Source organism: Podarcis erhardii (genome assembly GCF_964252035.2).
Source record: "Podarcis erhardii genome assembly, chromosome: 11".
Lineage (NCBI taxonomy): Eukaryota > Metazoa > Chordata > Lepidosauria > Squamata > Lacertidae > Podarcis > Podarcis erhardii.
In genome coordinates, this window is record NC_138501.1 from 48,739,124 (window position 1) to 48,766,139 (window position 27,016).

Consider the following 27,016-nt stretch of genomic DNA (forward strand, 5'->3'; position numbering starts at 1 on the left):
CAGCTCCAGCCTGGCTTAGGTTCATCAAGATAGGGATTTCGTTTGCCTTCAGACCAGACCTCCTGAGATTGACTGATGGAACCCCTCACCTCACAATTCAGGGTGGTTTGCAAAGGAAAACACTTCGGCTGATGGTTGATGGACAGCTATGTGGCCATGCCAGTGCAAGCTTGCTGCTGTTGATGTTTATTTAATTCATTAGGCGGCCGCGGCCCAAAAAGCGACTTACAACATGTTTGAAAACACATATTCTGGTTTCTCTTCAGATCGTATACAAACCATTCGCCTTTTACTCAAAGCACAAGCAGAGAGGCATTATGGTGTAAACACATTAACACAAAACCACTTTCAATTCATTAAAAAAAACAACATACAAAGCAAAGCAAGCCTCAACAATGCTAGCAGAAAGATTCAGCAGCACAATTTTAACAGCAACAAACAACCTCCTGGCCCATCAAGATGTTCCATTGCAAGGGAGTTGCTAGTTTTTATCCACTCCTGTCATTTTGCATCACAACATCTGTGAGTGATAACGTCAGCATGAGATCTCTGCTTTGCTGCATGAAATGGCCTGAGTGCCACATAGCTGAGGATCTTTTGACACATGTGCACAACATTGTTTTAGTTCTTCGTGCATGTACTGCTTAATGCACAGATGGCTTTCTTCTCTCTCACTCAGGCAGGCTTTGACTTATGGAGTTGATCCTGCGGTTGAGGTTTTCGTATGGAGAATCTTGCATGGCTTGCCTGCCGGTAAAAAGTGTCAACAACGTAAGTTCCAAGAAGCGGGAAGCAGGCCATGGCGGAAAGCATTTATTTTTATTTATTTTAACAAAATTTATATAATAATCTTTTTTTAAAACCCAAACACTTTTAGGTCGTTTACAACAAAGAAAGCCCACCTGCTTAAAATTGAAGAACATCAACTCTAAATCCATTTGATTCCCCCCTATTTTTATGTCCTGTTGAGCAACCCTGTGGATTCTACTCCAAAATAAACTCCACTGAATTTAATGGACTTCTAAGTTGCAAGTTAACTCCCCAATGGAAAAAGGCAGTGAGCTTTGGCTGGATCATGCCTGAAAGGTTTTAATCGGTGAAAGGTGTTGCCATGAAAACAACCACTTTGATTCAACCAGATCAGTGAATTGGTGAAGCTTGCTTGCTATGGTGCCAAGGTTTTGTCTAATTCCATGTTTCCCAAACTTGGGTCTCCAGCTGTTTTTGGACCACAAATCTCATCATCCCTCACCACTGGTCCTTCTAGCTAGGGATGGTGGGAGTTGTAGCTGAAGACCAAAGTTTGGGAAACTGCTGGGTGAGGGAACCTGTGGCACTCTAGATGTTCCTGGACTCCCCCAGTCCAATTTACTGTGGCCAGTGGTCACGAATGGCGGGAGCTGCAACTTCAGGAAGGCCATAGGTTCCTCACTCCTGTTTTCAAACCACCTGCGGCAAGAGACACGGAACTGGGGCAGGGCTGTAGCTCAGAAGGAACACATCTGCCTTGCATGCAAGGAGGTCTCAGGATCAGTCCCCAAGTAAGGCTAGGAGAGAGACTGGGTCTCAGACCCCAGACAGCTGCTGCCAGATGGAGTGTTGGATCTGATTCATCATAAGGCAGCTTCCTACGTCAATTATGTCCTTAGAGCTGAGAGTAGTTGGGAAGAACGCTCTTCTCAATTTCATCTCCCGCAAACAGGTTTGGCAAAGCTGTTTCAAAATTCCGCCAAACCTGGGTTTCCGCCGCAGCAGAAACGAAGAAGCATTACGGGGAACAAAGTGATACGTCTCTCACTGCTTTCAGCTCTCTCAAAGCCCCTCTGTCTCTGCCATCTTGTGTAGCGGCAACTGCTACCCTCTATTTTTAAAGAAATAAATGGGCGTGTTTGTGTGCTCATGCCAGACAATGAAGGAAAAAACAAAAAAACACTGTTTGAAAGTGGGCACCTCGAAATATAGGCTATCAGTTGCCCAAAGGCAGAGATAGGGGAGAGCGTCTCTGCTCTCAGCGCCTGTTTGTGGTCTTCGTTGGTTTACTGTGAGAACTGACCTTGATGGGCTACTTGGCTCCTGGAACAGGGCTGTTCTTATGTTCTTATAATTGCAATCTAAATTAAGCGGGCCGGAGGGAAACTGCTAAGTCATGCTGAAAACCGCTGACTCTTCTTCTCTGCCCAAATTCTCAAATATTCTGTACTTTGAAGTTGGGCAGGAACAAAGTCGAAAGGTGATGTGTCTGCTAATGGTTCAGAAATGATTCTCTCTCTCTCTCTCTCTCTGTGTGCGCGCATTTATTGATGGGTGGAATGAATGAGAGTGGAATGCCCTAATTTGGCATAATTCCTTCCTTGCCACGAAAAATAATGACCAGGAAGCAGGTGATGGGAAAGCCCTTCTTTGCCAGAGACTCTTGCCAGTCACAGTGGGCAGTACAGTGGTACCTCGGGTTACATACGCTTCAGGTTACATACGCTTCAGGTTACAGACTCCGCTAACCCAGAAATAGTGCTTCAGGTTAAGAATTTTGCTTCTGGATGAAAACAGCGGTGCGGCAGCAGCAGGAGGCCCCATTAGCTAAAGTGGTGCTTCAGGTTAAGAACAATTTCAGGTTAAGAACGGACCTCCAGAACGAATTAAGTACTTAACCCGAGGTACCACTGTACTGGGCTAGATGCTCAAATGGTCTGTCTGACCTATTTATAAGGCAGCGTCTTCTATTCCACGGATCTTTGCCCCACTCTCCCACTCTGTGTCCACGTCCTGCAGTAGTTCCTTATGACAAAAACTCTTTAAAAACAGCTCGTGCTGTTTAGTGGCTATTCCTGGTCCTCTGGCTTATCACACTTGGCATCAAAAAGGGGGATCAATGGTACCCTATTTTCAAAGAATCTTAGTATTGTTATCCTTTCCTTTAAGAATAGATGTCTTGATCTGTGGATAGATTTGGCCAAATTTTGATCTTGAAAGGTGATCATTGCTCATACCGAGTAACCATCATAATTTAAGTACTGTACTCTATAGAAGCAATATTGTTTGGCTTTACCACTCCTGGCAACATATCATTCAGGATGTTCAGGAAATGCATTATGCGATCCATCTGTGAGAGGAAACCCTTCGGTTTTGGGTAGTTAACAAACACAAGTTTTTGAGGGATTAGTATTAAGTTCCAGTCTTTTTTCTGGATTGGAACTTGCCAGTCCTGTCACCATCCATATTGTGGGCCACGCCCTCTTTAATACCCATATTTCTAATTGATTTCCTTCCAGGGCTCTGAGATGTTACTTCCATTATTACGTTTGTTTCAGGGCTCTGCTTTGGGGTTTCCTCCTCAGGTGTTATCTGGGGTTTTGCCTTGTTTAAACCCACTTTGCCTTTCTCTTTACTGCCCCGTGGGGTGGAGCTGTGGGTTAAACCACAGAGCCTAGGACTTGCCGATCAGAACGTCGGCGGTTCAAATCCCCGCGACGGGGTGAGAGCCTGTTGTTCGGTCCCTGCTCCTGCCCACCTAGCAGTTTGAAAGCTCATCAAAGTGCAAGTAGATAAATAGGTACCACTCCGGCGGGAAGGTAAACAGCGTTTCCGTGCGCTGCTCTGGTTTGCCAGAATCGGCTTAGTCATGCTGGTCACATGACCCGGAAGCTGTACGCCGGCTCCCTCGGCCAATAAAGCAAGATGAGCGCCGCAACCCCAGAGTCGGCCACGACTGGACCTAATGGTTACCTTTAGTGTAGAGGATGGTGGAAGTAGGCTGTAAAGTTTCTGCCTTAGTGGCTATGCATGCACTTCTGAGAGTTGGGCTGAGATTCCACTTCTACTGTAGCTTTTGCCAGATAAAAAAATGTGAAAGACCTACCAGAGCACTGTATAGTTTTGTATGCCAGCTGGTGGGAGGCAGTGGGAGCAGATGGGATGTCGCAGCGCTCTGTCAACTAAGAACAAGCCTGCATGTGGAAATCCAGTGTATCTGGAAGGCCAGCATATTAGGAATTGGCACGATGGCCCAAGCAAGCCCATGAAACGCTTCCTATAGTTCAGGCTTCTTCAAACTCAGCCCTCCAGATGTTTTTGGCCTACAACTCCCATGATCCCTAGCTAGCAGGACCAGTGGTCAGGGATGATGGGAATTGTAGTTGCAATGCATCTGGAGGGCCAAGTTTGAGCAAGCCTGCTCTAGCTTCTGGCACCCACCCAGACCTGCTGACCCAATTTGAAGCTGAGATGTAAGAATTTCTTACCGTGATAGGCTGGTTGGAGCCATCAAGTTGTCTGTGATTTGATGCAAGAGACAAAAAATAAAGAGAAAGGTGTATCAGTTTTCTTACTGCACTGAAGAAGAAGAAGAAGAAGAAGAAGAAGAAGAAGAAGAAGAGTAGGAGGAGGAGGAGGAGTTTGGATTTGATAAACCACTTTATCACTACCTGAAGGAGTCTCAAAACGGCTAACCTTCTCCTTTCCCTTCCTCCCCCACAACAAACACTCTGTGAGGTGAGTGGGGCTGAGAGACTTCAGAGAAGTGTGACTAGCCCAAGGTCACCCAGCAGCTGCATGTGGAGGAGCAAGGAATCGAACCCGGTTCACCAGATTACGAGTCCACTGCTCTTAACCACTACTCCACACTGGCTCTGTTGTGTAATGTTCAAGTGAACAAACACTGGAGAGCCAGCAAAAGCCCAGGTCCTTGATAGACCAAGACCTGGTTCTTGCTGAAACAATAGACCTGTGTCTGGGCCATAGTATTTCAAGCTGCTTGTGGGGGTTGGCAGATTGAATGCTCCTCTGCACAAAGGTTCACTGCAGGGAGAAAACTAGATGTCAGGACTCTTTGTAGCCTAGTCTTCTCCTTAACACTCCAGTTGCCCATGCACAGGGATAGCTTCATCATTGAGGACCTCAGTGTTCCTTTGTATAACACAACCTTCCCCCAACATGGTTCACTCCACCTGGTGTTGGACTCTCCAGCATCCATTGCCTCTGACCATTAACCATGCTGGCTGGGGCTGATGGGAAATGGAGTCCACCAAGGTCTGGAATTCACACCCTGCAGGCTGCTTCTGCAACTACGCTTGCAGCAAAGATTTTCTGCACGTCAAATTTTAGACCATAAGCTCCTCAGGACAAGGGCTTGACTTTCTGCACACTAAATCAGGGTTTTCCCAAACTTGAGTCTCCAGCGGTTTTGGGACTACAATTCCCACCATCCCTCTGGTCCTACTAGCTAGGGATGATGGGAGCTGTAGTCCAACAACAGCTGGAGATCCAAGTTTGTGAAACTCCGTTCTAAAGCATTGGTCTTCAGCTGGCCGGATCTAAAATGGGTCCTAACAGCAGCAGCACACATCTTTTGAATATAGTGCAATTTTTTTTAAAAAAAGAAATGGTGCCTAAATGCATTTATGGGTTAAAAGTGTTCAATATGATCAAGTTGACGACATAAAACACCATGCATGCTGATGGTGCAAATATATAAAAACCAGTGCTTCCTTTGCAAATCCAGGCTGCAAAACTGGAATGAGAAACTGGATCTAGATTTTCATCCCCTTTAGGCTCAGGGCGGCTAACACCAGTAAAATTACAATAAAAACATAATGGGGGGGGGGACAATTAAAAATACAGGTTAAAAATACAATTTAAAATTCAGCCTCATTTTAAAAGTAGCCGATAGATCAAGACCATAAGGGGAGGGAAACCTAAGGGTCAGACTGAGTCCAAACCAAAGGCCAGGTCCAAACCTAATAGTCAGACTGAGTCAAAACCAAAGGCCAAGACAGCTCTGTCTTGCAGGCCCTGTGGAAAGATGTCAAGTCCCGCAGTGCCCTAGTGAGGCATCTAATCATAAGCCTGCATTTTTATCAAAGCTTCTATATATTTCAATCAAGGCTTGTATTTAAAAATGAGCTTAAAAAAAGGATTTTCAAATGTTTCATGCCAGGCAAAAGACCAGCTGCCTAAAAGAACCTTGGCAAGATGTTTTTCCTCCTAAGACAAGAAGGGCCCCATTGATTTATAGTAGAAAAACAATTCTCAAAGTCATAAAAAGGGAGAATTACATATGCTGCCCCAAGGCTGAGAAAACACCATTAGGAATGGGGAAGATAATACCAATGTGCCTCCCAGTAAAATGAGCCAGATCTTCTTTCTAAGGTTGAAAGGCCAGGAGCAAATGGAAAGAAAAACATTTAGCTAGAAAGAAAGAGAGCATTTTTGGGGAAGTCTCTTCTAAAGCCATTCTTTCTTAAACTGAGAGAGTTAAAAAGGTTAAAATGTGTTAAATGTTGGAAAGGCAACTGGCTTGGCAGAAGAAGCAGCTTCTTCCTATTTTATTTTGAGGCTGGAGAGGAGGGGGAAAGGGGGAGGTGCAAACTGAAGAGGCTTCTTTTAAAAGTTGTGTTTTATTGAGTTCCTTCCTTTTCACTTTGAGAAGCTTTATTCTTTTAAGAGGCTACCTATGATAAATGTATGAAATATATTAGCTTAAATATATTGGCTTAAATGTAATTATGCAAAGGATTTAAGGAATGCTAGATTCTTATTTCATATGGTTGTAAGAGTTGTATTTATCCTGAAATTAAGTCAGCCACCAGCCCCCCACCCTGCCAGACAGAAGACGCCATCTAAGCAGTCTTGATATATAGTTGTCAGGCATTTTGTTTAGAAACATTAAATGAAGGAAATCTTTCAATGTTGATGTGAAACTCAAGATCCTTGACATCTGTTGAACATAAAAATGTAAGATTAAACATCTGTTTTAGAAGGCAATAGGGCAAGAAGGGCAAGAGGTGAGCTGGTAATTAAGATTCCATGTAAGATATATTATTACTTATATGTCATATATATAGCTCTTTGTCTCCCTTATAAGGGCAAGGAAATGGGTGTATCTTTTATGGGTGTATCTTTTGTGATTGGCTCTAGCAAACAGCCAATAGGAATTTCAACCAGGCTGATTGGACAGAGGCAGCCACAGGAGGAGCAAAGGGGGCTGGATTAAGGGAATATAAGTGCTGGCCAGAATGGCAGGAGGCCAGGCCAGAGCTTGGTAACCACGTACCACTGAGCCTCTTATTTATTTGTCTGACAAATAAATTACTATTTTAATTTCTCTATTGCTGCGTTGAATATTTCATTCCAGCTAAGCGTTAACCACAAGCAGGGTGCTACATTTTATGGTGCCCTGTGACTCGGATAAGTGGTCTGCTGGAACGCAGCCCCTTCGCCCTACTGGGCAGGGTACAAGAGAGAGGACAACTGCTTACCCAAAGCGCGCACTGGTAATTTTTTCCAGGGGGAACGCAGAAGACTCGTCTGTCTGATACCCTGCTCACTGGCGGCGACGGACCGGGGGAAACAGGGAACCAACCAAGGGTAAGTGCACAAAGGGATTTTTGGCCCTCCAATTAATTGGGAGGAAGAGAAGTCTTGATCAAACTTCTGCGTCTCAGTAAGGGGAAACTGAGTACGCTAGGTGGTTGGGTACATCAGATGGTGATCTGGTGTAGGGAAAGGGAAGGATTGGGAGGTAGAGTGTGGTGAAGTATCCAGCGCATTGTATGTGTGAGAAAGTACAGAGCAATCTGTAGCTGACCTGAGTGTGGAGTGGGCAGTACTTCGGTTCCTAGTAAGGCCGACTTCACTAGGCAAGGAAACCCACGAAGCGCGTCTGTGAGTGACTGAGTGGATACTTCACAGGGCCATACAATGGGAGTTGGGGGTTCAAAGGGGGAAAATACACCTCTTGAGTGTATGTTAAATAATTTTAAGAAAGCCTTCTCAGGGGCATATGGAGTCAAAATGACGCCAGAGCGCTTGAGAACGTTATGTGAACTAGAATGGCCAAAACAAATTACTGGATGGCCATCCCAGGGAACCTTTGATATAAATTTAGTAAGCAAACTTTGGACTGATATCGCCAAAGAAACTGGAGGGTGCCCAGAACAATTTCCATATATAGATTCCTGGCTGAGCACATTAAATAAAAATCCTCCATGGATAAGGGAATGCAAAGTCAAACGATGCAAATTATTGGCTGTAAAAGCCGAAGCTAGGAAAGGAATCTTGCCAAATAAACTCAAACCCATTTTTGAGGGGCCAGAGGAAGAGGTGCTTCCACCTCCACCCTATGCTCCACATCGAAGGGAGCTTAATCCAAACACTCCACCAGTTGTAACCCCAAGGCAAGAAACTGGAATGAATAATGGGAGTGGAGTCACAGAGCTTGATTCCTTGATAGATTATGATAAATATCTTCAGGAGGCATTGGAGTTCTATAATAAAGCCCAAGCAGAAGTGGTTATTCCACCTGTGACTCCTAATAGACCTCCATCTACAGTCTCCTTTAGTGGAACAACTGATTGCCCACCCCAAACCCCTGTACATCCAAGTCCCAGAGAAATGTTACAGAAGTTACAGGGAGACCTTGCTCGGTCAGCAAGCAATACAGCCAGGCGTATAAAGCTGCTAAAAGAACGCCTTGCGACAGATACCATCCCCTATGATTTGAGGCCCCTAGAGCAAAGTGAAGAGAAAGATCACGTAGTAGCCCCTCTTAGAAGAGTATTTGATGCACTTGAGGAGCCTGCGCTGGTTAATGGGCAACCCGGACCACGGCCACCTCGAACTTCGACCCTGCAATATATTCCATTCACAACTACAGATCTGATGAATTGGAAAACACACACCCCATCTTTTGCAGAAAAACCTCAGGCTATGATGGACTTGGTGACTTCAATAGTAAATACTCATAGTCCTACTTGGACAGATTGTCGCCAGCTCCTAAATACTCTGTTCACCACTGAGGAAAGGAGAGACATAATTGAAAAGGCACAGATATATTTGCGTGAGCAGGCCAGAGCGGGAAATATTTATAATATTGACCGTCATCTCCAAGATAACTTTCCCTTGGAAGATCCTAATTGGGATCCAAACAATGCAATTCACCTGGCCAGACTTACCACCTACCGCCAGACACTTGTGCAAGGTATCCGCAGGGCATGCCAGAAGCCCACTAATATGTCTAAAGTCTCAGAAGGGTAGATGTGTTACCCATAACACTGTTTCGTGTTCGGTGTGCACCCACAAAAAGACTTAAGTTGTCACCTTTTGAGCTCCTGTATGGGAGACCGCCCTCCTTTGTTCAGGATATTCCAGCTGACCTTAAACAAATAGGAGACCATGTGACACAGGAACAAGTGCAATCTCTCTCCCGTGTTTTTGTTTCTCTTAACAGGTGGGCCCTCGAGCGCACGCCGTGCAGCATTGCCGAGCCGATTCATCAGTTCCAGGCTGGCGATAGCGTATGGGTGAAAGAGTGGAAACGCGATCCACTTGCACCTAAGTGGCGTGGACCTTACACCGTCTTGCTCTCTACTCCAACAGCGGTGAAGGTAGCTGAGGTGACCCCCTGGATTCATCACTCTCGTTTGAAGAAGTCTGAAGGCAGTTGGACGTGCAAAGGTGACCCCTCTAATCCTTTAAAACTAACTCTCTCCAAAAACCCCTGTATCTAGCCCTACCGGGAACGGGCTAGGTCACGGGCAACATTTGACGACCGGCCTGCTGCAGCCACAACCTGGAAGCTGGCTGACCTGCGCACGCCTGAAGCTTGAGGAGCGTCTGAACCAGCGACTGTGAACGGAAAGATTCTCTAATACAATTGATTGACTGCCCCCCCCCTTGTGGAACAATTATCAGAGATATTACTCATTGGGGATCCTCGGGATATATGTTTTGGTCTTGGTGGTTCCCCATTTCTGTCACTGGGGGAATTATATTGGGGCTAATAATTATTTGCTATCACAATAAGGTAATCTTTTGTGGAAGGAATGCATATACTAGACATCAACATGATTTTATTAATCCTGATCCCTTGGGAAGGGGAAGGGTCCTTGAATCTGACCAAATTGGCTAAATATGGATTCAGCCATGACCACAATATGTGGGTAGGTTTAGCTGAAATGGTAGCTAATGTTGCAAATAGGACCAATTGCCTTGTTTGCTCTCTTGGGCCAGATGATTCAGAGGGAGGTATGCCGTTATTACCGATACCATTAGATGCTATTGGTATGGTAAGCGAAATGCCACACCAAACTGAAATACAGAATTTCCCCGGATGGAACTCAACTAAACCATTACGAGTTATACCTGTACAAGGGGAATTCTGTGTACATAAATCATCAGATGCAGCTGATTCTCCCATGATAGGCTCTTCTCATTGTCACTATACTTGGGATTATAAGAAGAATAGTCATACCTGGGCACACGGTACTACCTATCGAACTCGGAATGCCTTGCCCTGTGCACCTCCTTTTATTCACGCATGGAAAGTGGTGTGGAACATAACTGTGACAGAAGAAGGCAATCTAGCATACTGCACTGTGAACTCTCTACCCCTTTTGGTATTTCGCCTTCTGTATTCCCCGTACCAAAAACCTCAGACCCGATGGTTGTGGTGGATATGTGGAGAATGGGCATACAAGAAACTCCCTTCCAAATGGAGTGGGACTTGTTTCTTGGGTTGGGTATTACCACCAATGTGGATTATGCCCACTAGTTCGGCCAGGCGAACACGAAGGAATGCTGATATTTCTCATATAGCAGGAGGAAGTACCCAAAGTTGGAGCGGTACTGATGATTGGCCACCAGAGCGCATTATAGCCTATTATGATCCTGCCTCCTGGAATCCTGGTGAGCTCATACAAGGGGCACGGGATCCTATTTATAATCTAAACAGAATAATTCGATTGCAAGCAGTAGTGGAACTTGTAACCAATGCAACGGCCCAGAGTTTGAGACTTATTGCACAACAGTTGGATGAAAGTAGAGCCGCCATTTTGCAGCTGAAAATGGGAATGGATTATGTACTTGCCAGGCAGGGAGGCCTATGTGGAGTCTTGAACTTGACAGGGAATGCCTGTTGCTTTAACATTTCTGATAATGGTGAGGCAATCCGTGTGTTGGCCACAAAGATGGAGAATATAGCACATGTCCCAGTACAAACATGGGAAGGATGGGATATGGGATGGCTCACCAATTGGTTACCTAATGTCACAGGACTCAAAGGGATACTATTGTCTTGCTTGTTTTTCTTGACAGTAGTAGTATTGGTTTTATGTATGATGCCATGTATCATTTCATGTTTTAGAAGTACAATTAGCAAGATGGTTTCAAATGAAACTCTACCTCATATCATGGCCCTATACAGAGCTTTACCTCAGGAATATGATGAAGGTCAAGCTATCAAGGACACTTGGGATGAAGGTCCTTGAGCTTGAAAGGGGGGAATGAGGCATCTAATCATAAGCCTGCATTTTTATCAAAGCTTCTATATATTTCAATCAAGGCTTGTATTTAAAAATGAGCTTAAAAAAAGGATTTTCAAATGTTTCATGCCAGGCAAAAGACCAGCTGCCTAAAAGAACCTTGGCAAGATGTTTTTCCTCCTAAGACAAGAAGGGCCCCATTGATTTATAGTAGAAAAACAATTCTCAAAGTCATAAAAAGGGAGAATTACATATGCTGCCCCAAGGCTGAGAAAACACCATTAGGAATGGGGAAGATAATACCAATGTGCCTCCCAGTAAAATGAGCCAGATCTTCTTTCTAAGGTTGAAAGGCCAGGAGCAAATGGAAAGAAAAACATTTAGCTAGAAAGAAAGAGAGCATTTTTGGGGAAGTCTCTTCTAAAGCCATTCTTTCTTAAACTGAGAGAGTTAAAAAGGTTAAAATGTGTTAAATGTTGGAAAGGCAACTGGCTTGGCAGAAGAAGCAGCTTCTTCCTATTTTATTTTGAGGCTGGAGAGGAGGGGGAAAGGGGGAGGTGCAAACTGAAGAGGCTTCTTTTAAAAGTTGTGTTTTATTGAGTTCCTTCCTTTTCACTTTGAGAAGCTTTATTCTTTTAAGAGGCTACCTATGATAAATGTATGAAATATATTAGCTTAAATATATTGGCTTAAATGTAATTATGCAAAGGATTTAAGGAATGCTAGATTCTTATTTCATATGGTTGTAAGAGTTGTATTTATCCTGAAATTAAGTCAGCCACCAGCCCCCCACCCTGCCAGACAGAAGACGCCATCTAAGCAGTCTTGATATATAGTTGTCAGGCATTTTGTTTAGAAACATTAAATGAAGGAAATCTTTCAATGTTGATGTGAAACTCAAGATCCTTGACATCTGTTGAACATAAAAATGTAAGATTAAACATCTGTTTTAGAAGGCAATAGGGCAAGAAGGGCAAGAGGTGAGCTGGTAATTAAGATTCCATGTAAGATATATTATTACTTATATGTCATATATATAGCTCTTTGTCTCCCTTATAAGGGCAAGGAAATGGGTGTATCTTTTATGGGTGTATCTTTTGTGATTGGCTCTAGCAAACAGCCAATAGGAATTTCAACCAGGCTGATTGGACAGAGGCAGCCACAGGAGGAGCAAAGGGGGCTGGATTAAGGGAATATAAGTGCTGGCCAGAATGGCAGGAGGCCAGGCCAGAGCTTGGTAACCACGTACCACTGAGCCTCTTATTTATTTGTCTGACAAATAAATTACTATTTTAATTTCTCTATTGCTGCGTTGAATATTTCATTCCAGCTAAGCGTTAACCACAAGCAGGGTGCTACACTAGTCTCTTGTGACAGAGCGTTCCAACAAGTCGGGGCCAGTGCTGAAAAGCCCCTGGCCCTAGTTGAGACCAATCTAACCACCTTGCGACTTGGGACCTCCAAAATGTTGTCATTTGTGGACCTTAAGGTCCTCCACAGGGCATACCAGGAGAGGCGGTATTGCTTTGTTTCATAGCTGTCAAGTGTCCCTTATTTGAAGGGACAGTCCCTTATTCCAGCGCCATGTCCTGCTGCTGTCCCTTATTGATGGATGTCCCTTAAATGTCCCTTAAATCATGTCCCTTAAATTTCAAAGGAAGCAGCTCCTCTCCCTCCCTCCCTGCCGGCCAGGGAGGAGGGAGGCTCCAACTGTGTTGCTTGGCTGTGTTGCTCACCCAATAAGAAGTCTAAGAACGACTGGGGGGTGGAGCTTGCATGCCTTGTGTGTGGCTAGTTAATGCAAGCTGAGGGGGTTTTGAATGCTGGACGCCATTTTGTTGCACGTGCTGCTGCAAACTTTGCAGTGCAAAGCCAGGCCGGGGAGCCATCTTAAGTTGAGGCTGCATAGGCCTTGTGGTGCATGTGATTCAGATTCTATTCAGTTGAACCTCTGGTTACAAAGTTGGTTGGACAGTGTTCTCGAAGCTACCAGCATGAGTTTGGAGTGCCTGGAACAGGTGAGGCTGCAGGTCCCTTATTTTGGCTGCTGGTCCCTTATTTTCAAGGCTGCTGGTCCCTTATTTTCAAATCTGTAAGTTGACAGCTATGGTTTGTTTAATTAGGAAGCATCTCTGAGTGATTGACAACGCAACAGAAACATGCACCTACCTCTCTTCCAGAAAGCGCCAAACCCCAGTATCGCCACCAGCGCCAGCATCTTAATCCCCAAGGCGGCAAACAAGAGGACCAGGACCCAGGAGCTGCCCCCAGCTCTGAATTTGTAGAAATATACAGCTCCCTCTGCTCTTCCCAGGCTGTTAACAGCTGTGCAGGTGTATTTCCCATCGTGCGTCAGGCGCTGGAGCTCCTTGGTTATCTGGTGGGCTGCAGTTGAAGCCGAGGTGATGTTGTCGGAGGGAGGACCGGCCCACGTCAGGGTGGGCAGAGGCTCCCCTTCGGCTGTGCACTTTGCGTGGAAAGTGTGGTCCTGGCTGGTCTGGACGGAGATGTTAACAATCCTGGGCGGAGCTGCGTAAAGTCCCGAAATATGAACACAATGCAAATACAGTGGTACCTTGGTTTAAGAACAGCTTAGTTTACTAACAACTTGGAATAATAATAATAATAATAATAATAATAATAATAATAATAATATACTAATTTATTATTTATACCCTGCCCATCTGGCTGGGCTTCCCCAGCCACTCTGGGTGGCTTCCAACACAATATTAAAATACCGTAATACATCAAACATTAAAAGCTTCCCTAAACAGGGCTGCGTTCAGATGTCGTCTAAAAGTCTGGTAGTTGGTTTTTCTCTTTGACATCTGGTGGGAGGGCGTTCCACAGGGCGGGTGCCGCTACTGAGAAGGCCCTCTGCCTGGTTCCCTGTAACTTGGCTTCTCGTAGCAAGGGAACTGCCAGAAGGCCCTCGGAGCTGGACCTCTGTTTCCGGTCAGAACGATGGAGGTGGTATAGTGGACGCTCGGGTTGTGAATGTGATCAGTGTGGGATGCACATTTGCAACCCACAGCATTTGCAACCTGCATCTTCACAGGTTGCAATTTGGCACTTCTGATCATGCGCAAAGCGCTATTTAGTGCTTCTGCGCATGCATGACCGCCGAAACCTGGAAGTAACCCGTTCCAGTACTTCCGGGTTTCGGCGGTCCGCAACCCGAGAAAACGCATCCTGAAGCAGCTGTAACCCGAGCTATGACTGTACCTTGGTTTAAGAACAGCTTAGTTTATGAACAACTTGGATTAAGAACACTGCAAACCCGGAAATAGGTGTTTTGGTTTGGGAGCTTTGCCTTGGAAGCAGAACATGTTCCTCTTCCTGTTGAGTGTGTTCCCTTTGCAAACTGAGTCCCCTGCTGCTAATCAGAGGCTTCCTGTTGAGTCTGTCGGCTGTTGAGTCCCGAGCACCCACACAACACCGAGGTGACATTTGGAGCTTTAGTTTTTGCTAATTTTCTTGCGTGTTTTTGTTTGTGTGGCTTTTTCATTTTTTTGACTGTTCCTCGTTTTATGGGACTGACTTGTGACTGTGGCTTGTGACTTCGTTTTTGTGACCGTGTGGAACCCAGTTCAGCTACTGGTTGATTGTGTGACTGCAGAAATGGATAAAAGCCCCCCATCCAAACAATCAGTGCAAGTAAGGAAAAAAAAAATCAATTTTACTTTTTATCATCTACAATATTGTCTTTTTTTTTATAGTACAGTACATTGATTATTAGGGACACGGGTGGCGCTGTGGGTTAAACCACAGAGCCTAGGACTTGTCGATCAGAAGGTTGGCGGTTCGAATGCCTGTGACGGGGTGAGCTCCTGTTGCTCGGTCCCTGCTCCTGCCAATCTAGCAGTTCGAAAGCATGTCAAAGTGCAAGTAGATCAATAGGTACCACTCCGGCGGGAAGGTAAACAGCATTTCCATGTGCTGCTCTGGTTCCCCAGAAGCAGCTTACTCATGCTGGCCACATGACCCGGAAGCTGTACGCTGGCTCCCTTGGCCAATAAAGCGAGATGAGTGCTGCAACCCCAGAGTCGGCCACGACTGGACCCTTTACCTTTACCTTTTACATTTATTATTGCTTTTATTTTATGGATCAATGGTCTCGTTAGATAGTAAAATTCCTGTTAAATTGCTCTTTTAGGGATCGTTTTTCATCGTCAGGAACGGATTAATCGATTTTCAATTACTTTCTATGCGAAAGCACGCCTTTGTTTAAGAACACTTTGGTTTAAGAACGGACTTCCGGAACAGATTAAGTTCGTAAACCGAGATACCACTCTATATGCATTTGTGTGTGTGTGTACACATTCTCCCCCAGTAAACTCAAAACCCCTCCCCGTTAGGCCCCTTTTATATTATGCACAGTCCCAGTTTGCATATGGGGAAACCAATCTGGTTCACTGTATTTTGTATTGTCCATTGTACGATACTCCCACACTTAAATTTATCTCCCCCTTTCAGATCGCCTTAGAAGGTCAACCAGATGATTTGAAAATTGAATGGTAATGGGCCGATGCTGATAAGGGCATCAGGTTTAGGGCAGCACCATTCACACCAGCAGCAAGAAAGATATGGACGACCTTTCTGGAAAGCGTAAGTTAAGGTTACCAAATATTTTTCAATGAATCCAGGGACACTTTTCAACTTCATTAGGAATGATAGGATTTTGTCAGTGGACTGATTTGTGAATCCGGGGACTGTCCCCGGGAAACGGGGACGTCTGGTAACCTTAGCGTAAGCGCCAAACCCTAGGGATACTGACCAGGTGGAACTTTCCTAAATTTTTGGCGTTGTACAATTGTTCTGGTCTGGCGCATGCAATGTCTTCTGTTTTTTAGCTGTGTGGTTTGTGTTCATACTGCACTGTGATGGCCATTGCCTATAAGCAATAAAATTTATTGATTTGATATGATATGGGACAACCAAATACAGACTTAGATGCTTTTTCACCTTCTCCTCTACACTCCATCATTTATCGGTCCTGAGAGATCTGCATTGGCTCCCAGTACGTTTCCGAGCACAATTCAAAGTGTTGGTGCTGACCTTGAAAGCCCTAAACGGCCTCCGTCCTGTATACCTGAAGGAGCATCTCCACCCACCTCGTTCAGCCTGGACACTGAGATCCAGCACCGAGGGCCTTCTGGTGGTTCCCTCATTGCGAGAAGTGAGGTTACAGGGAACCAGGCAGAGGGCCTTCTCAGTAGTGGCGCCCACCCTGTGGAACACCCTCCCATCAGATATCAAGGAAATAAGCAGCTACCTTATCTTTAAAAGACATCTGAAGGCAGCCCGGTTTAGGGAAGTTCTTAGTATTTAATGATGTGTTGTTTTTAACACTTGATTGGGAGCCGCCCAGTGTGGCTGGGGAGATTCAGCCAGATGGGCGGGGTATAAATAAATAAATAAATAAATAAATAAATAAATAAATAAATAAAAATAACCATTACCATCCTGCCTTTCACTCAGTTTGGGACCCGCCATGCTTACCACAAAGCAGGACAGTCACTGCCAAGGCTGCTTCTTTCATATTGCCCTCCTCCTCTGCCCCAAAACGGGCAAGTGAATGGGCAGAGGCAGGACGTTGAACAGGAACAGAGGCAATAGACTGTGGACACCCCTCTCCTGGGTTTGGACCTCACTCAGCGCCAACCTCTATGCCAACCTTTCACACTGGTCATCCATTTCCAGCTCTGCCCCCTTCCTTCTCTATTGGATCTGAAGTTCCTCTCACCTATGAGATGGAGCCTGAGTCCCATTCTGCTCTCATACTTGTCGTGGAAATCCCCGGAGAATTCGACCCTACAGAAGTATCTGTTCTTGTCGTTCCACGTCAGGCTGTTGATCTGGAGCGAGAGGTTGTTCTGCCTCGGGTTCCCCAAGAGCTTGTATCTGCCCTCCGAGCCGACGGTGGTTTTGCAGGGGTCGCTTGAGCTGTGGGAAATGCACTTGAAAACAACGGCCCCGTTAAAAGGCTCCTTGACCCGCCAAATGGCTGTCAGGGTCTGGTCGTTGGTGTTCTGTGGGTGTGTGAATGTGCAGGGCAAGGCAACTGCCTTGCCAATTTCGCCGGTTACCTCTGACGGCATGTGCATGGACCAGCCTTTGGAAGAAACACCTGGAAGGGATAACATCGATGATCTTTAGTTAACCAAGAAAACCCCACACCGGTTCCTACCCTGTCTGACCCAAACTCCGCCGTATCAAGCAGTTGATCCCTTACCTTTCTCGCCCTGATCTGGCCACAGTGATCCATGCGAAAGTAACCTCCAGGCTTGATTATTGTAACTTGCTCTATGCGGGGCTGCCCTTGAAGCTCACCCAGAAACTCCAGCAGGTGCAGAATGTTGTGGCAAGGCTCCTTACGGGGTCCTTGCTGCAGGATCACATTCATCCAGTGCTTTACTAACTGCACTGGCTCAAGGTGGAGTACAGGGTCAGGTTTAAGGTGCTGGTTTTGACCTTTAAAGCCCTATGCGGCCTAGGACCCTCGTACCTACGGGACCGCCTCTCCTGGTATGCCCTGCAGAGGACCTTAGGGTCCACAAATGACAACATTTTGGAGGTCCCAAGTCACAAGGTGGTTAGATTGGTCTCAACTAGGGCTAGGGCCTTTTCAGTACTGGCCCCGACTTGGTGGAATGATCTGTCACAAGAGACTAGGGCCCTGCGGGACTTGACATCTTTTTGTAGGGCCTGCAAGACAGAGCTGTTCCGCCTGGCCTTTGGTTTGGACTCAGTCTGGCCCTTATGTTTCCCTCCCCTTATGGTTTTGATCTATGGGCTACTTTTAAAATGAGGCTGCATTTTAAATTGCATTTTTAACCTGTATACCTGTATTTTAAATTGGTTCCCCCCCCCATTATGTTTTTACTGTTGTTAGCCGCCCTGAGCCCGGCTCTGGCCAGGGTATAAATATTATTATTATTATTATTATTATTATTATTATTATTATTATTATTATTATTATTATTTTGAGTGCACAACTGAAACTGGAACGTGAGAATGTGACAAAATAAGTGTTTGCAAAGGGATTATATCCTACAGGGATGGTTGTAAGGGAGCCAGGAATGACAACAGTTCCCATCGACATGGCAGGCAGAGTTCAGGGCAAGGCTCAAATTACAGAGGGGGCAAGGCAGAGCATAATAGAACTGTAGAATTGTAGAGTTGGAAGGGACCCTGATGCATGTCTAGTTCAACCCCTTGCAAGAATGGCTGGCTCTTTTAGCTGGTATTTTTTAGGATGGTTATAATAAACGTGGTTTGTCAGAAACTGGGGGAGGAGAGTGTGGGGTTAGGACTTGTGGATTAAAGAAGAAGAAGCAGCTAAGATATTCACAAGCTCTGTGCAGTTGCACAGATTCCCTTTGTTTTCACTTCTCAGCTCCCTTTGAGTGCGCAAGGAATCAAACCTGGAAGCTGCAGTCAGCTATGGCTTCCCATTACGTAGAAACCAAGAAACCATGGTTAAGTGTTTCCAAACAAGTGAGGCTATGAAGCCACGGTACACAATGGATTGTGTGGATGCTGCTGTGTTCTGTCTAAGGCAGAGTAACAGCACATGAAGAATGTTGGTGGAGCAGGCCAAAGACCCATCACAGTCCACCATCCTGTTGCCATGGTGACCAGCCAGATGCCTGCAGGAAGTCTGCATGGAGGACCTGATCCCAACAACGCCCCATTTGTGATTCCCAGCAGCTGCTATTCAGAGGAAACATTGCTTCAACAAGAAGAACATAATCAACAGGACCAGTAGCCGTTGATAGAGCTCCATTGGCTACCAATAAGTTTTTGATCAAGACCTGCAACATCTTGGGTTTTGCCCTCCATTCTGTCCCACAGGGAATTGGGCAATTCCAAGAACAACGTAAGGATGAGAGGGGGAAAGTTTTCCCAAAGCAAAACTCACCTTTCTTAAGAAAGCAAAGCAGACATGCGAGCAAGAAGCTAGTGCCTTCCATCTTCTGGGCTTGCTCCACAGTGAAGCTTGTTTGCTGATCTGATCAGATCCACTCTTTGTTTGCTGTTGGGTAAAATGCTGAAGCAGTGATTCCACTCTGCAGAATGAATGTGACTGGACTTCCCTTATCCTGGAAAATATGCGTCGTTCACACAGCTGGCCAGCTGATGAGTCTTTTTGCTAGCCATGCTGGGATGAGTGTAAAAGTAATCACAGAGAAAAGCCATTGGGTTCTTCCTCTCCCAACCCTTCCTCCCCCTTTCTATTTAACCAGGGTGAACGTAAGTGATGAAATGACTTGGGTAAACTAGTGCTGTGCTGAAAATGTCTCCCTTAAAAAAACCCCAACTCTTCATCAATTAATGAGAAAATTAATGAGAAACTACATTGCATACATGAAAGGGATGTGGGTGGCGCTGTGGGTTAAACCACAGAGCCTAGGACTTGCCAATCAGAAGGTTGGCGGATCGAATTCCTGCGACGGGGTGAGCTCCCGTTGCTCGGTCCCTGCTCCTGCCAACCTAGCAGTTCAAAAGCACGTCAAAATGCAGGTAGATAAATAGGTACCGCTCTGGCGGGAAGGTAAACGGTGTTTCCGTGTGCTGCTCTGGTTCGCCAGAAGCGGCTCTGTCATACTGGCCACATGACCCGGAAGCTGTACACCGGCTCCCTCGGCCAATAAAGCGAGATGAGCGCTGCAGCCCCAGATTTGGCCACGACGGGACCTAATGGTCAGGGGTCCCTTTACCTTTTTACACTGCATGCACAGGGAGAGAAAATTTAGGTTAAATTCTCATGATCCTTGGGTGCAGAGGTCATTCTTTTGATCATGCATGCCTTATTGCTGTGGCTGAGGGGTGTTTGTGGGTGCCCTTTCTTCCATCCTACAAATCATCTGCACTCTGCAGCCTTCCTGGGTGCCTACACTCCAGAGTAAAGCCCATGGGAAGACATCATGAGGATTTTCCCCACCAGACTCTTTCAGATCAGGAAACATGGGCAGACAAGGAGGCTGCAAAGTGCTAGAGAAATGATTAGGTAAAGGTAAAGGTAAAGGTAAAGGACCCCTGACCATTAGGTCCAGTTGTGGCCGACTCTGGGGTTGCGGCGCTCATCTTGCTTTATTGGCCGAGGGAGCCGGTGTACAGCTTTCGGGTCATGTGGCCAGCAGCACTAAGCCGCTTCTGGCGAACCAGAGCAGCGCACGGAAACGCTGTTTACCTTCCCGCCAGAGTGGTGCCTACGGTATTTATCTACTTGCACTTTGACGTGCTTTACAGGAAAAGAAAACACATGCATCATTCTTGGCCACTTTGCATAATTTTGTGCACTTCTATCGTATCTATGCGATGTTGGTGGTGGAGAAGCATAGAGACGGAAAGGAGAATAAATGCATAATAAAAGCAGCAAGAGCAAATTTAATCCACACATTAGACTGATTGGGTTTCTACATATCAGATGCTTCAAAGAAAGTGTCAAAGGTGAGGAACAGGCAGCAACAATTAAGTCATCCTAAAGCGCCACAGAGGGATGCGGTTGGCGCTGTGGGTTAAACCACAGAGCCTAGGACGTGCCGATCAGAAGATCGGTGGTTCAAATCCCTGCAACGGGGTGAGCTCCCGTTGCTTGGTCCCTGCTCCTGCCAACCTAGCAGTTCTAAAGCACATCAAAGTGCAAGTAGATAAATAGGTACCGCTCCCAAGGGAAGGTAAACGGTGTTTCCGTGAGTTGCTCTGGTTTGCCAGAAGCAGCTTAGTCATGCTGGCCACATGACCCGGAAGCTGTATGCCTGCTCCCTCAGACAATAAAGCGAGATGAGCACCGCAACCCCAGAGTCGGCTACGACTGGACCTAATGGTCAAGGGTCCCTTTATCTTTACCTTTAAAGCGCCACAGTAAGTGTTCTAATGTCCTTTGGAAAGCTTTGGTCGTGGCATTGCAGTCTTCTTGCAATCTCTTATCTGTTCCTTTTCTGATACAGTCCTTTGGCCCCTTGAAAGGAGTCGGCATGGTTATCTTGATGCAGCAGCCCTCTTAATGGGCATGTGGTTTTCTGGTCCTCCTGTGTTTTACTCCACGAAGGCAGTGAGACACAATTGTGGTGCTAAGAAGTGAGCTTTTTGCCACAAGGGGGCAGTGGGGCTTGAAGGAGAGGCCGTGAACTTGAGTAGGACTTACCCCCATGAAAACGGCCTTGCCGGGTGGCGGGGAGGGGAAACGTAGGCAAAATAGGGAGCCCGAGGCATTGCGCAGCTCATTCTGCCAGATTTTATGTGAAATCGGAGAAGCTTATCTGGCTCTAAGTAGAGTGACTTCTGGAGCAAAAAGGAAGTGGAACCCTACAGGATCAGGCCAACGGCCCATCAGGTCCAGCAGTCTGTTCTCACAGTGGTCAGCCAGATAGTTATGGCAAGCAGCTGGCATTCAGGGGGCAGGCTGACAGTGGCCGGAGAATGTAGCCATAATGGCAAGTAGTGGCTGATAGTCGTATCCACAATGAATTTCTCTAATCCTCTTTTTCTTTTTCTTTTTTGAATAATTTTTATTAAGAATTTCAACATCACAATTTATCAAAAACATTTCATCTTCTCTTCCTCCCCACAATTTCCCCTCCCCCCTCCCTGAGATTACCAGATGGGCAGAATCGGCACTGGCCTGTGGGCTCCATGCCTTTTAGGGGCAACAGATCAAAACAATATTGATTTGATCTTGAAATAAAATTACAATCAAGTATTAGGAGATAATTTGCAAGAGATTTCGCCTGTCTAGGTGCCTCCACAGGGCCTAATTTTGCACTGCTTTCCAACTCTACAATTCTACGATGCTACAAGTCATTCACCTAGTTCTCTTTCTCAATCTTTACATGCATTCTGTAATTTTGCCTGCTGCCACCCTAATCTCCGAGTGGCGCGAGATTCCAGGGGTTCCAGGCAAGTGTTCACATTTCCTTTTGGAAATGAGGCACAGTGAATAGGATTTATTTGCAAGAACCTAGGGTTTGCTGATCAGAAGGTGGGGGGCTCGAATCCCCGCGATGGGGTGAGCTCCCGTTGCTTGGGATGGGTCCCAGCTCCTGCCAACCTAACAGTTCAAAAGCACGTCAAAGTGCAAGTAGATAAATAGGTACCGCTCCGGTGGGAAGGTAAACGGCGTTTCCGTGCGCTGCTCTGGTTCACCAGAAGCGGCTTAGTCATGCTGGCCACATGACCCGGACGCTGTACGCCGGCTACCTCGGCTAATAAAGCGAGATGAGCGCCGCAACCCCAGAGTCAGTCACGACTGGACCTTTTTAAAATATATATATATATATATTTTATTAAGATTTTTAAACATAAATGCAAAAATAAAGAACAGTGTAACATATATCATAACATACTTTCTTAACTTCTTTGGACTCCCTCGCATCTCCCGCTCCCACTTGCATCATTGTCAATTCTTGCCCGCAATTTATCATCTTGTTTAAAATCTTGTGTCCCATTCATTTAAATATAGTCTATTAATTCTTCAATAGGTTTATAATTTTTCCTCAACTTACTTGTCATCTTAATTCCATCTAGTTTAGTGGTGCACAATTATTTATAATCTAGCATCCTTTCTTAACATTCAACCAAATTGCATTTTTTAAAAAATAAATCTTAAATTTCTTCCAGTCTTCTTCAACCCTCTCCTCTCCCAGGTCTCGGATTCTGCCAGTCATCTCGGCCAGTTCCATGTAGTCCATCAGCTGCATCTGCCACTCTTCCAGTGTGGGTAGATCTTGAGTTTTCCAGTTCTTAGCGATGAGTATCCTTGCTGCCGTTGTTGCATACATAAAAAATGTTCGGTCCTTCTTTAACACCTTCGGGCCGACAATACCCAGAAGGAAGGCCTCTGGTTTCTTGCTGAAGGTATACTTAAATACCTTTTTCAGCTCATTATATATCATTTCCCAAAAGGCCTTCACCCTAGGGCAAGTCCACCAGAGGTGAAAGAATGTTCCTTCATTTTCTTTACATTTCCAACATTTATTATCAGATAAATGGTATATCTTGGCAAGTTTAACTGGGGTCATGTACCATCTATATATCATTTTCATTACATTTTCCTTCAGAGCATTACATGCAGTGAAGTTCAGCCTGTTGGTCCACAACCTTTCCCAGTCCTCAAACATAATGTTGTGCCCAATGTCCTGTGCCCACTTTATCATAGCCGATTTAACCATTTCATCTTGTGTGTTCCATTTTAACAGCAAGTTATACATTCTTGAAAGTACCTTAGTCTTAGGTTCTAACAGTTCTGTTTCCAACTTCGATTTCTCCACCTGGAACCCTAACTTTTTGTCACAGTCACGACTGGACCTAATGGTCAGGGGTCCCTTTACCTTTTTATATATACGGTCTGAGCCTGCCATGGAGGGTTTCACAGCCTTCCTGACATCGCCACAGCCTTGGATTCAAGCAGAAACCAAACATTAATTCCAAGTGCTTCTCTTTCTCTCCCCAGCACGCTGATTTGCTTCTAGCTCACATCACGCCAATCCAACTCTAAACTCAGGCTTTGCCCTATTGCTTGTTCTCCCTAATGGCCCATCACCCAGTCTATCACCGCGACACAGGGAGCAATCCTGGCTTAGATTTTAACACTTGCCGAATCCAGGAGTTAGCAGGATCTCGTCTTCAGCTGACTGCCCCCCCCTCCGCAAACTCATAATAATATTTTAATGGCTGAAGAAACTGTTGATAAAGCCTGCCCTGCCCAACTTTGCAAATCTCCAAGCTGTAAATTGCAGGCTCAAATACTTTTGTGCTCAATAAAAAAAAAAATATTGCCCAGCCCTTCGCCGCAGCGAGGGGGTGAATCAGAAAGGGCAGTGGAATTTTTCCCTTTTTTGCCAGAGGGGAAAATTCCAGTCAGCTGAGCTGCAGGGCGCCCAGGCCCAAAGCTGTGTCATGGCGCTGCAGAAAGTGGGGCTCTGAGGTGGAGTTATGCTAACCTTCCCTTGTGTGCATTTGACCCCCCACGCAGCCAAGAAAATGTTGAATTTATATTGGGGTGTGTGTGTCAGGGAAGGATTACCAGGCCTGGCAGCCTTCCACCCTCCATAGTGCGGCAGTGGCTCTTGGTTTCCATGGCGACAGACTTGCCGCCATCTTTTTTCCTCGCAGTGGAACTTCTGGAGGGGGGTTACGAATTTCACATTGTGGCAGCAGTTGCTAGTTCCAGGCTTTCAATACCGATTTGCATTCATTTGAGCTTCAAATGGGGTTATTATTGCAATATTTGTATTCTACTCAGACACACCTGCCCACAATTCTCTTGGCAGGAGTTCAGGGCCTTGAACAGCCGACAAGCAAAAATTCAAAGATGGGAAGCTTTCCCCTTTGCTACACAGCCATGCTGGTGAAATGTTGCTCCTCAGAGATGGGGGGGGACGGGGACCTGCAGTTGGGTGGGACTCCAACTCCCATCATCCCCGGATGTTGGCTAATGCTGGCTGGGGCTGATGGGAGTTGGAGTCCAGTAGCATTTTCAGGACTGCAGGTTCCTTGCCTCTGATTGAAAGAAGGATGCTCACTAAAGTATATATGCTGTTTATTTTTTTTTAAAAAAATAGTATTAATTAGATTTTCAACAAGAAAAAAGTTACAAAAATAGTAAAAAGAGAATACAAAAAATACAAAAACCAAAAAAGATAGAAATAATAAAGAAAAATACAGACAGTTAAAAATAAATCCCTCTTTCTATTATCTTACCACTCATTTCCTTATTTTCATGACTTCCTCGCACCTCCCTTTTTGTATTCCATTTGATAATTACAGTTACAGATAGGTAGCCGTGTTGGTCTGCCATAGTCAAAACAAAATTAAAAAATTCAAAAATAATTTTTTTTTTAAGGTGCTACTGGAAGGAATTTTTTTATTTTATTTAATCATTAGTTCAGCAAATCCATACCCTCTTTGTTTACCCTTAATTCTTTATCTTCACATATTATAACTTCGAATTTTCATCTAGTATCAATCCATTTTTACATATTCCTGTTTTGCCTTATTGCTAGAACCACTTCATTTCATTCCAACATCATTAACATTCAATAATTTTACAGTGTTTCTGTAAATAGTCTTTAAATTTCTTCCAGTCTTCTTCCACCAACTCTTCTCCCTGGTCTTGGATTCTGCCAGTCATTTCCGCCAATTCCATGTAGTCCATTACTTTCATCTGCCATTCTTCTAAGGTGGGTAGATCTTGTGTCGTATATATGCTGTTTAATGAACTGCATTAATTCCTGTGCTAAAACCTTCATCAGCAATAGCACCGATAATCTAACATGCCATATGTAAGTGAAACAGATAGGATGGGCATCTTCTTTCTTTCCAACTGCTCCTGTCAGACAGAGCACTCTGCTCTGCAAAATTGTGCAGAAGTGACTCCCTCAAAATAATAATACAGTGGTACCTCGGATTACATACACTTCAGGTTGCATACACTTCAGGTTACAGACTCCGCTAACCCAGAAATAGTACCTCAGGTTAAGAACTTTGCTTCAGGATGAGAACAGAAATCGTGCTCCGGCGGAGCGGCAGCAGCAAGAGGCCCCATTAGCTAAAGTGGTGCTTCAGGTTAAGAACAGTTTCAGGTTAAGAACGGACCTCCGGAACGAATTAAGTACTTAACTTGAGGTACCACTGTAATAATAATAATAATAATAATAATAATAATAATAATAATAATAATTTATACCCACCCTTCTGGCTGAGTTTCCCCAGCCACCCTGGGTGGCTTCCAACAAAAGATTAAAAATACTTCAAAACATCAGTCATTAAAAACTTCCCTAAACAGGGCTGCCTTCAGATGTCTTCTAAAAGTCAAATAGTCATTTATTTCCTTGACATCTGGTGGGAGGGTGTTCCACAGGGCGGGTGCCACCACCGAGAAGGCCCTCTGCCTGGTTCCCTGTAACTTGGCTTCTCGTAGCGAGGGAACCGCCGGAAGGTCCTCGGAGCTGGACCTCAGTGTCTGGCCTGAATGATGGAGGTGGAGACGCTCCTTCAGGTATACTGGACCAAGATCTTTTAGGGCTTTAAAGGTCAGCACCAACTCTTTAATAGCTATGTCAGGCCTGCTTTTCAAAGCAGAGATGGAACAGTTTTTAATAAAAGCAAAACTGAGAACACCCCGTGAAGCGTTTGAAGGACTAATTAGGTGTCACTCAAAGATATGGGTTTTTAAAAAAACTGCATACTAGGGCTTATACATGTTGGCATCTGTCTGTCTTGGGAGACAGTTCAGTTGGGGAGTGCTCCTTTGGGGGTGAGGTCAATGGAGGCAACCCATCGTGCTCATACCTTCTGCCAATCTGGTTGAGCTTCTAACTACTGCCTCCCTTGTTGTTTTCGCTGCGTTTGGAGCACTGGCCTGGCCTCTCCCGAGTGCAAGTCTGGGCAGTGTGTCTGGAGGTCCTGCCCAGATGACAGGACCCCACTCTCGGCTTTGCTGATGTGGTCCAAAGTTTCCTGGAAAGCACCAGTTTGGCTGTAGGAGATGCTGGAAGGAGGCATACAAAGCACCATTCAACCATCCTAGGGACTCAACTCCAGATTTGTGTATGGTTTACTCCTTAGCCTTTTCTTCTCCTGAAGATGTCCTGCAAGGCAGCGGGTACTGATTTTTCCTCAGGGTTTGCTCCTGAAGCCTTTCCGTGGCGAGTTCCCGCCTCCCCCCAGTGGAAATAATGACACATGACACAATTATTAAGGTTAATGGGCTAAATAACGCCACAACTTTATTGGTTACAGGTGATGAGCGGTAT

The 27,016-nt window shown here is 45.3% G+C and overlaps 1 protein-coding gene across 1 annotated transcript; it reads right to left on the reverse strand.

The window, feature by feature from the left end:
• Window positions 1-163: 163 nt before the first annotated feature.
• On the reverse strand, window positions 164-19,729 carry SIGLEC15 (sialic acid binding Ig like lectin 15). Its single transcript, XM_081881659.1, has 5 exons — window positions 19,180-19,729; window positions 17,002-17,385; window positions 13,425-13,784; window positions 4,239-4,269; window positions 164-747 (listed from the first exon to the last, which is right to left on the reverse strand). The coding sequence occupies exons 1-5, from the start codon at window positions 19,229-19,231 to the stop codon at window positions 672-674; spliced, it is 903 nt and encodes a 300-aa protein (XP_081737785.1). The 5' UTR covers window positions 19,232-19,729; the 3' UTR covers window positions 164-671.
• Between the last annotated feature and the right edge of the window lie 7,287 nt (window positions 19,730-27,016).